A 14,524-nucleotide genomic window follows, 5' to 3' on the forward strand; every position below is an offset into this window, starting at 1 on the left:
GCCCACCCTGCTTCTCTTTCTTCCCTTTGTGTTGTGACACAGGGAGACGTGACATATAATCCTTAATGCCTGGTTCACAGCGGCAGGCAGTCATTCCCAGGGTAAATGTACATAATATATGAGCACAGATTATAACTGCAAGAAAGAGCTTTTTTTTCTTTCTTCTTGTTAATACTGGGACCATTCATGATGCTCTTTTCGTCAGTTTTACTCCTTTTCTTGCCGTCTCTCTCTCTCTCTCTCTCTCTCTCTCTCTCTCTCTCTCTCACTGTCTCAATTTCTTGTTGAAACCTGCCTATTCTCGGTCCCCAGAGTGCCACAAAAGCTCCTCGGCAGAAGGAGACACAATTCCACCGAGTTGAGCTTGAGCAAACGAGGAGCTCGCTGCAGCTAAAAAAACAGCCACTCATCTTTGTCAGCGGATGGCACACTTCAAGTGTGATAGCTCAGCCTCCCGTGTTGGTGCAGATTGTTTTTTAACAACAGTGTGCAAACTTTTCGTTTTTAAAGTCACTGGCACCATGAGTCTGGGATACAAAGTTTGTCTTTCCACTGCACAGAAAGCTGTTTTTTTAGCAGGCCAAGGCTGAGCAGCTTACGGCTCTGGGAGGTTGTTTTTTTTTTGGTTGATGTTTTTTTTTTCGTGTTTTTTTGGGGGGGAAACTTATATTGATGTTGCTTTTTAAAACCCTGATATTCAACCTGAATGTGAATGCCCGGCCACAGAGTTGGCTTATGATGCTGCAATAAAAGGATAGTGATGGCAGACAGATTTATTGGATTTGAGTGAGCTGTCATAAACCTTCAATGACCTCTTCACTGGCAAAGTAATCATCTGTTATCGACAGTGGTCTTTGCCGAGAGAGTCTGACTCCAAACAACGAAACACACAAAAACACAAACGAACACACACACATGTTCGTACGGCTATACTTGTGAGTACATTCATTGGCATAATGCATTCCCTAGCCCTTTAACCTAACGCTCACCCTCACAACTAATTGCCTAACCCTAACCTTAACCCTCAAAGCAACCCTAACCTAAACCTAGCCCTTTAAAGGGAACCGACTAAAATGTCCTCACTTTCTAAAAATGTCCTCACTCTTCACGTCTAAAACTCAAATTGGTTCTGTCAAAAATAGTTGTACACGCACAAACAAACACACACAAACACACACACACACACACACACACACACACACACACACACACACACACACACACTGATTACGTTAAGGCATTTCAGTGTCACATGACTGTTTTATCGTTAGAGAAGGAAGGAATCAAAGTGTCACGAATCAAAGGTGATGAGCTGACGTCAAACCTAAGAGTTTGGCATGCACATGCCATGCTCCACATTTTAGCTGAGTCATCTGGGAACTTCAACTTCATTTGTATGCATAGCACATCCCTCCTATAAGATCTATCAGATACAGTGCAGTGAAGTCATGAGAGTTGTATTTCATGGTGCCAACGTAGCTGCTAAATAATTTGATAGTGTTTTGACAATACACCAACAATCTACAAATTACTATGTATTTTAAATAAAAATCCTAGTACTTCTGCATCCTGGAATACACAGTATATCACCATATGAAACCGTAAGCGACACAGTGTATTTCTGTGTGTTCACACTTGAAAAGCTAAGACGCAACACGGTTGTTTCTCACTGCCTGACGTTTTATCCGTTCTGAAGTATAAAGAATTTGTGACAGCCGATGCATTTAAACACTTTTGAACAGCGTCTCATTGTGTTTCGTCGCGCCACATCATCCTGCCTCAAACCCAAAACACATTCACACCGCTACAGAAGCACAGCACTTGTGAAATGCTGTATTTTTGTGTGACTTGAAAACATTGCACCTCTCCTTCTAAATCAAGTTTCCGTCGAAATCATGACTCCATCTAACCTGCCTCCCACCTCCGCTTACACCCAGGGTGTTAAAATCAACTGCAGTCATTTCTTGTGCACTGAGACATGTAAGAGAACATGGTCTCAATCAAGTAAAAAAAAACAATATTAACAACACTTTGATGTGTTTTCTAAAATGCTGTGTCATCCAAACAGTCAGCATTCACACTTGAAAGACATCTTGGAAAAAAAATATGTATTTATGAGGACTTGTAACTTGACTTGGACTGGCCCTTAAGGATATAAGCTTTGACTCTAATACTGATGTGTTGTGAATTTTTTTTTGTGTTGCTGGTATTTCAGCCTGGCATCTGCATGCCTATGTAAAAGTAATCATTTACTCCGAGGGACTTAAATTGCCAGTTTTTATGAACATAAACAAACAAAAATATGAATGCTGAACATGTTGTTTTTGTCCTCAGACTGGAGCACGTGTCAGCTAAGTCCTAACGCTGTGTGTGGGAGCGGCATCAAGACGCGCATGCTCGACTGTGTTCGCAGTGACGGCAAATCAGTCGACATCAAATACTGTGAGGAGGTGAGAGACCGGCAACACTTACTCAAACTTACTGCAATTGTAATGTTTTTTTTTCTTCTCCCATTTCCCATTTGGCAAACACACTATTCTGATTTAGGAAAGGTTTTGCTGGGTAGTCCTGATAACTGAACATGATGTCATAATACACTTGTGGATATGCTTAACCTGTTTTTTATTGCTCGTGGATAATGACCATTTTGAGTAAATCGTCAGCAGAGTAGGCCTATATCAATCAATCAATCAATTAATATCAAAACTGTTGGAAAACACTGCAACCAAAGTAACAATAATGGACTACAGCAGAAATGTTCTATTCTAGATACTCCTAATTTGAAATGTATATTGAATCTCTATCGTAACATCTACATTTCCAGTGTGAATGCCACTAATATTCCGCATGTGTCCTCTTTTAGTTTTTTTGGGTTTAGTACAAAATGCTTTCTCCTCTTTGACATGTACCCACTTTCCTTAACGACTTAACCCCATCAGTCATTACCACATATCATGGTGCCCTTCCAGTACTATTAGGTCCACAGCAACATGAAATATTCAGGAGGATTCCCACGCAGAGATTGTTGTCGTTGCTTCGGGCTTAAGCCTTTAATTCATTCGTGATGTGTCTGGGCTCTGCCTGTAATTGTAGCCGGCGGGCTGCGGCACACTGCTGTCCTCACAGCTATTTAACCCCTGGCCCACTACATCATCTGGCTCATTCACAAAAACACATTCTGTTTGTCAGAATGGCTTTTCACAGCAGCACACATTCCGTAATCCAACTGTGCCGGCCGGATGTTGCCCGGGCAACTCCTGGGAATTGTATAGTGATCAGAGGTCAAGCTGCTGTCTGACCAGAACAGATTGAGTTGGCTGTGACTGTTCGTGTTGGGAGTTTTGATGTGTCATGTGTGGCCCCATTCCATTTATAGACTCGCTTTTATGTGATGCGTTTTTTTTTTTTGTCTATCTCATTTACTTTTTAAAGGTAAAGGCGATTCTTGAGAATGCTTGTTGTCAAAATCACTTTTTGTCAAAATCAGTGAATATCTTCTATTGATCCGCCACCTGTCCGCACTGTGTGTGCTGAAAAAATAGCCATTGTGCATTGACAACATAGACATACAGTATTTATGTTTTTATTTGATTTGTATGTGCTTTTGCTTCATCTGTCAAAGCACTTTGTAAACTATTGTTTTTAAAGATGGTCTATAAATGAAGTTAAATTCATTAGCATTATTTTCTGCGTGTGCTCTCCAGTTGAACTTGGAGAAGAAGTGGCAGATGAACATCTCCTGTTTGGTGGAGTGTCCGGTAAACTGCCAGCTGTCTGAGTGGTCCACCTGGTCCGAGTGTTCTCAGACGTGTGGGCTAGAAGGTAAGGCTCGTTAAGGACAAGACTTATGGCTCAACAACTCAGTGTGACTGCGTGGCCAACTCAAATTGTACAAAATGATGTTGACATTTAGCTGACATTTTAATCTCCAGCAAATTCCAGTGAGCTCGGAGAACTGTCAGGACTCCCTGGCAGAAAAAAATACAAATAAATATTTATATAAATGTGTGACCTTTTTCCTAACAAGACAAGTTCTATAAAAACACTGGGTCATATTTTTCATCATCAGACAAGCCTGCTTTTTACAATAATTACTGTACTGATGTGTTCTTAAAGTACACGTTTCATGTGCAATAATTGGATTAAACTACATCAAGGGTAAAAGAAAAGGCCAGATCATGTAAATTAAGGTGGAAAAAACAACAAAAAAACAACTATTCTGTATGCACAACATCTATTTAATTTCTTCCTCAGCTCCTCCCTTCTTTATTTTTGTCCCTCATAAAGGTTTTTTTGGGGGAAGTTTATCTTCCTCTTAGCTTAACCCAATCTATCAAATGTGCTGAATCGGATCCCTTATGCTTATAGAGACTGCAAAAACACTTTTATAGGAAATTCTTATTTTCAATATAAATTCCTATTCCAGTCTCTTGTTGTTGTCTGTTTCAGCTTGATCTCTCTCTCTCTCTCTCTCTCTCTCTCTCTCTCTCTCTCTCTCTCTCTCTCTCTCTCTCTGCTGTTTTTTTGATGCTCTAATCTTTTAATTATATTTTTGTGAACTGTGTGTTTAAAAAAAAATGCTACAGTATATAAATAAATCTTTACTTATTTATTAAGTGGAAGTACAAAGGGTGTTGTATTGTGTAGAATGCAAAGCCTCACTTGTGTGGTCGGTAAACCTTTGCAAATGAGAAAAAAGGTTAGCGTTCAATTCACAAAGAATGTGCATGGGGGAAATGCACTCAAACTGCATTCAAAGAAAGCACGCTGGTTGCACCTGTGTCATTTGCATATATGTGAATTAGGGAATATTCTAAATCAGTGCAAAATTGCCCCCTGCCTTTGTGAATAAGCCTTGTTGCAAATACCACCTATTTCACAAAGACCAGCTCTAATTTCCACAGCCAGTTATAGTGGTGCGATTTACCACGACACAGTATATATATTGTATATCTCTCTCTCCCTCTCACTTCAAAGCTTGTGAGCTTTAAATGATATTGAATAGATTTGTAGTCATTGTGTGGGGATATCTACAGGCAGGGGGAAGTGGGATGTGTGCTTATTTTTTGATTTTGAAATGTACCAGTTGTGATGGATCTGGCCCTTAAGTCTTAAGCATTCGGTGGCTAAGTCAAAACATGCATCCTCAGCAAAACATACTTGGGTAACAAAAGAAAAAAGCCTCATTTCAGACACTTTCCGGCTGCCACTGGAGGCATTTGTCCCGAAAACTCACAAAAGGAAGAAAAGAAAAAAAATGGAGGAAGTGTTTATTTAAGAGAGGTTACAGTCTCCCCAAATGAGCCGCAGTAATGTGTCCTGCTGTTTCGTGGTCGTTCTTATCTGGCGGGTTCACATACAATTGATTCTGTCCCATTACATCTCGCTGCTCCACGGGGCTCTGGGGGAACGCTTTGAAGAAGAACTAGTTGCTAAATCACACGGAATAAAAAAAAAGTACAAGAAAAAGGCTAAAGGAGCAAGCGGGGACCTTATTTTATGTGGTGCAGTGTGTGTGGGACGTTCTCTTGTTGGAATAGGCCAGGATGTGTGAGTGTGTGGGAAGGCTGATATGTGTTCTATGCGTTTGAAAGGTGTCGTAGGTTGGCAAAGGTGTATTCTGAGGTGAGCAGAATGCAGCTGTGGCAGTGCGAACATGAAAGTGGGATGTGCAACAAATGAAGGCTTCCTAGATTTGAGAGTGGGTGGTTTAAAACAGGTGGAAAAAAAGGCTGCATTTAAAAGTGCGTTTTTGTGTGTGTGTGTGTGTGTGTGTGTGTGTGTGTGTGTGTGTGTGTGTGTGTGTGTGTGTGTGCTCTCAAGCTATCTGTGACGGGTTTTCTCCAGCTAATTCATTGCATCAATTCTGCACTTAAATTAAACAGTCTCCAAGTTATTAGCTTCTGTAATTTATTAGATTTATTAAAAAGACTTTACAGCAGATTGATGTGGAAGAAGAGACATCACTTTACTCATGTGGACCAAGAACCAATCAGGATGGCAGAGAAAATGTAGTTTTTTTTTGTGCTATTTAGAAAATCCTGCTTTTTTAACTGAAGTGTACTTGTGCTCAGAAATTTTAATTTAATACATTCAACACCATAAGCATTCAAATGCATTCGAAAGGGCATGCTTACAAAAGGAATGGATGACTGCTGTGTGGTAAATTGCAATGGTCACTGCATGTGCCAAATCCGTTTGCATTTAGTTTATTGTGCAAAAACTGAAGCCATTTTCACACTCTGTATAATTGTATTATTTTGCAAAGAAAGCAGCAGACGTTTATCTTGTATCATGCTGGTGAAACACAAGAGTCGAGGTTCAACACAGATAATTAGTTAAAAAGGGAACCAGATCTTATTGTTATTCTATCTTGAGTGGTACTTAATTGTATTTATGTAAAATGATAACAGTTTTATTGAACAATGTAATATACGAACAATTAGGCACTGTAACCATGGCAATAGAATACCTTGGCACATTGTCTAAGAAGAAAATTACTCTTCAAATGGAAATTAAAGCGAGAGGAAAAAAACAATCTGTATGCCTGCAGTCTATTTTGAGATTTTTGCCTGCATAATATGTTTTATTTCATTGTAGTATAGATAAAAGTTCCAAAACGTAAATTTAGCTGTTTTTTTTACTAAACATTGTGTGTTTGCGACTTTAAAATTATCCTATACAACCATTTTTATCGGCAATTCTCTCAACAACAGATCTCAATTTCTAGGGCACTAACATCAACCAACATTTCCATGATCATTCTTAATCACTATTCTGACGAGGATTCCAGAAGGATTTGTTCATATGTTGTTAATAGTCTGATTTGATACATTTTGTACAAGTTAAAAATGTTACCCTACGGGGCGCTCCGGTGGCGTAGTGGATAGAGCGCATACCTGGCTCTGGCTTTCGTTGAAGTGGTTGCGGGTTCAAATCTCTCTCTGTCTCCCTTCATTTCAACTCTGTAGCTACTATATAATAAGACTTGAAAAAATAAAAAATAACGTTTCCCTATTGACCTGTAGTGTCTTACCTTAAATATCAATACACTAATGATGTCACTTTTCCATGTGTGTTTCCCTCCAGGTAAGATGTGGCGTCAGCGGGCGGTGGTGCAGGCGTCCCAGGGTGACGGGCGGCCGTGCTCTGCCCAGATGGAGCAGTGGAAGCCCTGCCCCGTGCGGCCCTGCTACCGCTGGCAGTACAGCCAGTGGTCCGAGTGCAGGGTGGAGGTGAGTCCAGACCCGTCGCCAGACCTCAGTCTTAAGGGGGGCATATGAAATGCATAGGGGGGCACAATTATAATTAGCCTACTGTACGTATATTTATAATAATCCTATACTCTATTCGCGCAGCACGTAATCATCACGTTAAACTAACCAACAGCGGTAGCCTATAGCCTACAACACCAGTCCTCATAATTTAAAGCAATACATTACATAGAAGCAATGTTATGAATATCCATAAAACACTTGACTATTCAACATATTAGATGTAGCCTCACACCAGACGCATATCTCAAACATTGCATTTTAAAGCAGTCAACAAAGGGATATGCATTGCCATTATACACACACACACACACACACACACACACACACACACACACACACACACACACACACACACACACACACACACACACACACACACACACGGTAGCCTACTTTGAGTGGAGGCAGGGCTGTGCTCTCTCCAGTCCCTTCTATCAGTACAGCGGGAGGCGGCGTTTCTCCGAGCTCACCTCCTCATCAACATATCTTTCGGCCTCCAGGTTCAAAGCAGCCAGTGCGCCAATGAGCTCGCTACTGCGCTCTCCAAAACGCGCATCCATCTCTCCTTGCACAGCATCAATAACACTGTAAAATACTCTTGAACTCAGTCTTTTCGTCTATGTCACTTCGTGACAGACCAACTGTTTCCTCAACTGCAAATCCGCGGAGGTTCTTGTAAATTGTGCGTCTTCTCGGCCGGTCTCCGGCACAGCCTCACCCTCGATGGCCGTGGCTGGAGGAGCGCAGAGTTCCCAAAGTGCAAAACTGTGGCTTCACGCAATCAGAAGTGTCACCGCGCTGAACAAGTCCATAATTTCGGTTTGTAGTAGTCTGTTTTGCGGCTCGAAAAGTGACAACAGTTTGACGATGCGATTTGGCAGAGGAGACTGTTGGTGGGCTTTTCAACCATTACCGAATATCGATTATGATGAACTAGAAATGGAATAGTAAGCCAGCGAAAACTCCTCCAGCTTCACTTTAAAAAATGCGCGGTAACTGTTGAGCGGCTGCATTGACGTATTACGTAGCCTACCTACGTAGCCTTACTTTCTTTTCAGTAAGGCCGTGATACGCTGTTGCAGTGTAGATAGACTCCCATCAATCAAACAAAATCACACCATTGTTTATTTATATTTTAAATGTTTTGATGATAAAGAATGCAACATTAGTATTTATCAACACAATGAGCTACTATGATCGTATAGAATAAAAATTAGAGTAATTTTTTTTTGGAGAGATCTGTGCCCCAAGTGGGGGGGCACAAGCATTTCTGGGGGCGGGCCCGGCCCCCTAGGGCCCGCCCATAGCGACGGGTATGGGTGAGTCACTCAATAAATCACAACATTAAAACACAATCAAGAGACATTCATTATTATCGATACGCAATCGACCTGTGTCCGCCACGAGAAATGTAGCTTTGACAGCCTCCCCCCCTTTCCCCCCCCCCCCCAGCTCGGCTGAGATCAATAGGCTACAAAAATTTGAGGGAAAAAAATTGATTTTGGAGGACAGGAAACCTCAGCACCTTGTAAGAAGTATGGAGTCTTTAGTATTGATGAACAACCCCATCAAATCTCTGCTTATGCACTCCTGCACTTATTCTGTGAGATGGACGGTAAAAAAAAATCTATCTAATGCACTTTTAATGCTGATACATTACTGTAAACCGATACCTTTCTCCGGCACGTTTGACAGCTTTTGCATTTGATTTTGCATCGTTTGACGCCAGGTCAGACTATTAAAGTACAGTCTGCTGCATTGGCTTCATAGGGTGGAACAAACCTTTGTGAGTGCAGTTTATAGGAGGACGTGTCACCTCTTATTATGCATTTAGATAATTTGTTCCTCTCAATTAACTCTTATCAAGTGTCCAATAATCTCTGCCTTAAAACATTTACTGACTGCATTTACTGTCATCAGAGTTCCACCATTACCCATGATGCCATGCTGCTATAACCCAATAATCTTCAATTTCTCCTGTAATTGAGTTATTAAAACAGAATGCCAGCAGGTCGTAACAATTTTTTGGTTTAATTAGATTTTGTGACACCTACCGTGCGTTTTAACATCAGGAAACACTTGATGAGCATATACTCTGTCAGAAATACAACTGAAGAATAACTTGTGTATCTGTTAAGAGCGATAAATAACTCAATCAATAATAATTACAACAGGGATCTGATTTTACGCTCAAGCAGGTAACAGTTACCATGGTTTCTTTCCTGAAGAGTTTGAGGTGTCGCCTGCAGCTCACTTCAGAAGTTAAAGCTCATTTGGTAATGAAAAATTTAGGAATTGACAGTTTTACTTGTTTTTTCGGACCCATTTTCAATGATCAATCACGGTTTGTGCGTACCTCTTGTGTCTGTGAAGGCATGGCGGACTCTGCCATAAAAAAATACAAACTACTTCACAGAGGGGAGAATGTACGGAACATGAATAAACTAAATTACTTTTAAAGGCATAATTCCAACCATATAAAGAGGGTTTTGTTTACAGTATAAAAGTAATACAATACTAGACTTACAGACTTACATCTTTTCTTTTAAGTTATTACAAGATCTATGTTTTAAAAGAGAAACATCCAAAGACAAATTACTGCCGTCAGTGTAGGGATAAATTGTCTCCTATTTTAGGCATCAGAACTCAAACCCTTGATGTGTTTTCTTTAGAAGTGACTATATATGTCCACCAAAGAGACGACTAAATATTCCTTTTTGTTGTCGACGGACCGAATGAAACTGTGTTAAGAAGAGTGTCTGGAGACCGGAGATATAATGAGCATCTTTCATGCAAATTGTTCCTCCAACTTCAAACACAGTTAAAGTTAGTAACAGTTAATGAATCAATGAGAAAGTGGCCTTGGTTGTGCTCCAGCTTATACATTACACTTAATTTACAAATGATCAACATTTTCATGAATTTGCCTGCATTGCATCCACTGTCATTAATTATGATTAATAATGTAAATCAATAAGGGATAGTGGCTTTTACCTTGACTGTCTTTAACTCCATTAGATATTGGGTGGACAAGCCGATGTACATTAGTTGCAGAAGAGCTTTTAAGCGTCATTAATATTTTATATGCTTGATGTTTATATGTGCCCTGTAAGAGCAGCACGCATCAAAACCATGCACTTTTAAAACGACATCATTATTTATTATCCCCTCCATAGTTTGTCCATAAAAACAATTTTTTTATATTAGTGGTCACAGCAGCAGCCTCTTGAAAAGCTAGTCTTGGATCCTCACTGCGATTTTCAATTAAAAATTGACAAAATTTGAAGCCACTGCTATTATTGCCAAGTGGCTGTGGTCTCATGTTTTTTTTTCAATCTTTATTTGTATCAGGGAGCATGTTCAAAATACATTCAACTGGAACAAAAGGAAAGATGCTTTGTGTCGGATTTAGCTTCGAGCTCATTTCCATCTTTAGTTCCCAGACTTGTGAACAGAAACAAACAGACATAAACCATAAATCACTTCGAATGCACCTAAAACGTTTACACACCCACACACAGACATACTATCTGTTCACACGGGCACACACAGATACACAAAATATATTGAATATTACATCCAGTAAGTTATCGGACATTTTGTTACAGTGCTAAACTGTTGTTTGCAAGACTGGATAGGGCTAGCTACGAGGAAATTTGAAATATTTTTGAAATGTTTCAAACGAGACCATCAATGCAAAGAATGCTATTTGTATATAGTTAATCTGAACGTCCGCTCACCCAGAACAACAGCTGTCTTCGGAAATACATGGAAACCTGTGCATGTTGTTGTCATATTGTCAGGGAGCTTATTCCATTAGTTTATGTCTAGGAAACATTTCCCTCAATGTAGTGACTCATCTTCCTCCTCTTCTTCTGTGGTGTCAGAGTGTGGTGTGTGGAGATGGCATGCGCTACAGGAACCTGTCCTGCTTCGTGTCAGATGGTGGAGGAGAGGGCCCAGGCAGCTTGGTGGACGAGGAGCTTTGTAACAGCCTGGAGCTCGCCATCGATGGAGACAAAGAGATCAGACTGAAAGAGGCCTGCACTCTCCCCTGCCCAGGTAATGATGTGTGTGTGTGTGTGTGTGTGTGTGTGTGTGTGTGTGTGTGTGTGTGTGTGTGTGTGTGTGTGTGTGTGTGTGTGTGTGTGTGTGTGTGTGTGTGTGTGCGTGCGTGCGTGCGTGCGTGCGTGCGTGCGTGCGTGCGTGTGTGTTTTGAGCTTCCTGTGCTGCATGAGCAATTTTGCAAAGTCATGTCCAAACACAGGATATTGTTAAAGTGCTGTGGTGAGTGTCATCCTTTCGAATATCCTATTACACTGTATAGGCACATAGGCAACGCAAGTTTATTTATACAAGGCAATTCAAAGTGCTCAACAGCGATATACAAATACACTAAAATATAAGGTATAATATTACATTTAAGAGATAGTAAAAACAAAAGGTGAAAACAGGCAGACATATTGTTAAAAATTATAAAAAGTTGCATTTAAAAAGACAATAAGAACTGTGTTTGGAGGGTGTGTTTTTCCTCAATGTAGCCGAATTCCCAAATGTATAGCTTCATCTTTACACCAATAGACTACAGGTTAAGTGCATTGTATTCATTTCCATTACTGTTGAGATTTTTAACACACAGAGTTCAGTGATGCCATGAATATCTAGGCAACAGACAGTATTTAAAAAGTGCAATCATAACTATTAAAGCAGCAGTTAGGACCTTCTATGGTCTATATCCACTGGACTAATCCATCACAACTCTATTTTGCATTGCGTAGCTGCACTCAGGTTCAACAGGCGCAACACAGACATTTCTCTCTGATGCATAACACAGTCAACACTTTGATTTATATCATAAAGCAGCCATTAAAAATACTTTTTTTTACATGGTCGATTTTGTTATCTCTAATCAGTAGCACTCTGTATGTATCATGACCTCTAAAATCAGATGTAGGAGCTTTTCCTGAAGGCAGAATAAATGGACTACATTATGGAATATGCTTAGTATAACTGGACCATTTTATGCAAGTGAAATTTACTGCTAGGTGCTGTATTTCATTGCCCTTGGCAAGTCAGAAAGTGCTCTGCTCTGCAAATCTGCATGAAAAAGCCATACTCATACACATTTGGGTCTCAAATTTTCTCCAAGTTTTTCACCAATTTTATCCCATTTTACTGGATGCACAGTTCTTACTATGAGATATAAAACTGAACTGGAATTAATTGACCGATTGATATAACATTTTTTTATATATTTACCTACATTTTAGGGATGTTATTGTGGTCCTTGATGTTTATAAGTTGGTATGACATCTGTCAACATTGAATCTAACATTGCTTGGAAAATAAAATAAGTGCTGTCAACAAGTACAGCACAGATACACATTATACATACAATAAATTAGCCAAATTGTTCAAGAAGTTATTGAGTTCTGACACCAAAACCAGAAATGATTACAATCCCCTAAATCGACAGCCCCTTCTTTTGACCTCTCAATGAAAGGTCTAACATGAAGAGTGTAGTGGTCAAAAAGGTTTGTTGTGGTGCCGGGCCAAGCCAGAAACACTGTGGTAAGGACTTATTTGTATTATGTGGAAAACACAAGCTGTTTGGACCACCTGCTCTTTCAGTGAAATCCAAATGAAAGCTGTGACCCATTCACTTGTATTTAATTTGTACAGTGAAGAAAATCTAGTGATTTAAACACACACACACACATACACGCACACACACACATACAGTACAGACACATAGAGATAAAATAACCCAGAAAAAAGGGGTGCAATCAATAAACTGTGTGGGCGAGATAACAAAAACCCTCTGGGCTTATAAAATAGCAGTAAGCTGACTTATAGCCTCACTGAATACCAATCCCTTGTGCTGTAAATGACAATAAAGTGCAGGTTTCATGCATTTTCCCCCCTCACTTTTGAATGGAGATGTTGATTAGGAGTGAAACACACTGGGGGAAGTAGTTTGTAACGTCGATTATAGGCATGACTCTTCTGAAACGAGGTCTGGCTCCACAATCCGTAGACTAACTGTAAGGCTGTTAATGTGGCAAACAAAGGCAATTCAAGGTGATTTACATATTCCACAACAGGCCTCAAATAAGAAATACAGCTTCAGACAGCACAAAATAAAAGAATAGAGGTACTTTTAAAAAGCCTAACAATTGACCACTCACCTCAGGCACTGTCCCTGCACCTGTCCATCTTACGTTCTTGCATGACATTAGCAGTTGACAATGACAACAATAGCAGATTTATTACTTCATATTCTTTGTCATTTTTTTAAAACTATTGGTATGCATGATTTGGACAAGCAGGTTTCCCATCTCTAGCAGGTGACGTGAAAACCGTAATTAGCAGATTGTATCAACTAAAACTCAAAGATATGTGACTGCTAGTTTTCTAAGCATCGCCCAGGGGTTTAACTAAATGCCATTTGGCTCTATAGCCTATACTGTAAATAGTGGTGTAGTTTACCTTATGTGACATGTGCCATCTGCATGTTCCATGCAGTAGTTGTTCAGCAGAGCCAGAGTGAAGTGTACAGAGCCCCAAAAAAAACCTGAAACAAGACTGATGTCATGTGCCATTTGGGTTGAAGCTTTCCACCCGAAGCTTGTTAGTGTGCCATGTGTGTACACATTTTCAGCATGGGTAAGCCTCAGTGGGTTACTAACCCTCAAACCTGGCAGCGTGCTTTATTTTATTTTGGTGAGTAATTCGCTCTCAGCACCTTCTTTATACTGAGCTGGACATCTGTTTGGATTTACATGATGTACAACCATGCATTGCAAAATCTGTGAAATATTTAAAAAAGTATGCAGATGAATAGTTTTCATATACTTAATGTAAAAGTGGTTAATTGCCGTCTAGTTGGCAAAATACCCATCCCGTCTGGCAATTTGAGTCGAATATAATTTTCTACCACATCTCATTTCTAGTCTCCACATAAAGCAACATGTCTTACAGTCAGTGGCGTATCCGACTGGCAGGCTTGATCCCTCCACATCCTTTCACAGTTGCCTTCACACTCACACTGACTCCACCATCAAATACATCACTCTTCTTCACACTCAGGGGACCACAGAGCTCACTGCTTCTTTGTGGACAGCTGCATGGGTTTATGAATAGATGTTATGCTGCTCTGTGTCACTGATTATTACATCAAAACAGTGATTCAAATTCAGTAAATAATTTAGTGTAACAATCAGAAGCACAGACTGGTTTGTGTTAAG

The 14,524-nt window shown here is 40.1% G+C and overlaps 1 protein-coding gene across 1 annotated transcript in view; it reads left to right on the forward strand.

Annotated features, from left to right (window-relative positions):
- thsd7ab (thrombospondin, type I, domain containing 7Ab) overlaps positions 1-14,524 on the forward strand; it is a gene marked incomplete at both ends in the record, with an annotated part of 147,092 nt that overhangs the window by 116,982 nt on the left and 15,586 nt on the right. The window contains 4 exons of the mRNA XM_080040068.1: positions 2,335-2,450; positions 3,705-3,822; positions 7,090-7,235; positions 11,165-11,339. Coding sequence (XP_079896194.1) covers positions 2,335-2,450; positions 3,705-3,822; positions 7,090-7,235; positions 11,165-11,339 — 555 coding nt within the window. The remainder of the gene's footprint in view (positions 1-2,334; positions 2,451-3,704; positions 3,823-7,089; positions 7,236-11,164; positions 11,340-14,524) is intronic.

Source organism: Ammodytes marinus (genome assembly GCF_949987685.1).
Source record: "Ammodytes marinus genome assembly, chromosome: 13".
Classification (NCBI taxonomy): Eukaryota; Metazoa; Chordata; class Actinopteri; order Uranoscopiformes; family Ammodytidae; genus Ammodytes; species Ammodytes marinus.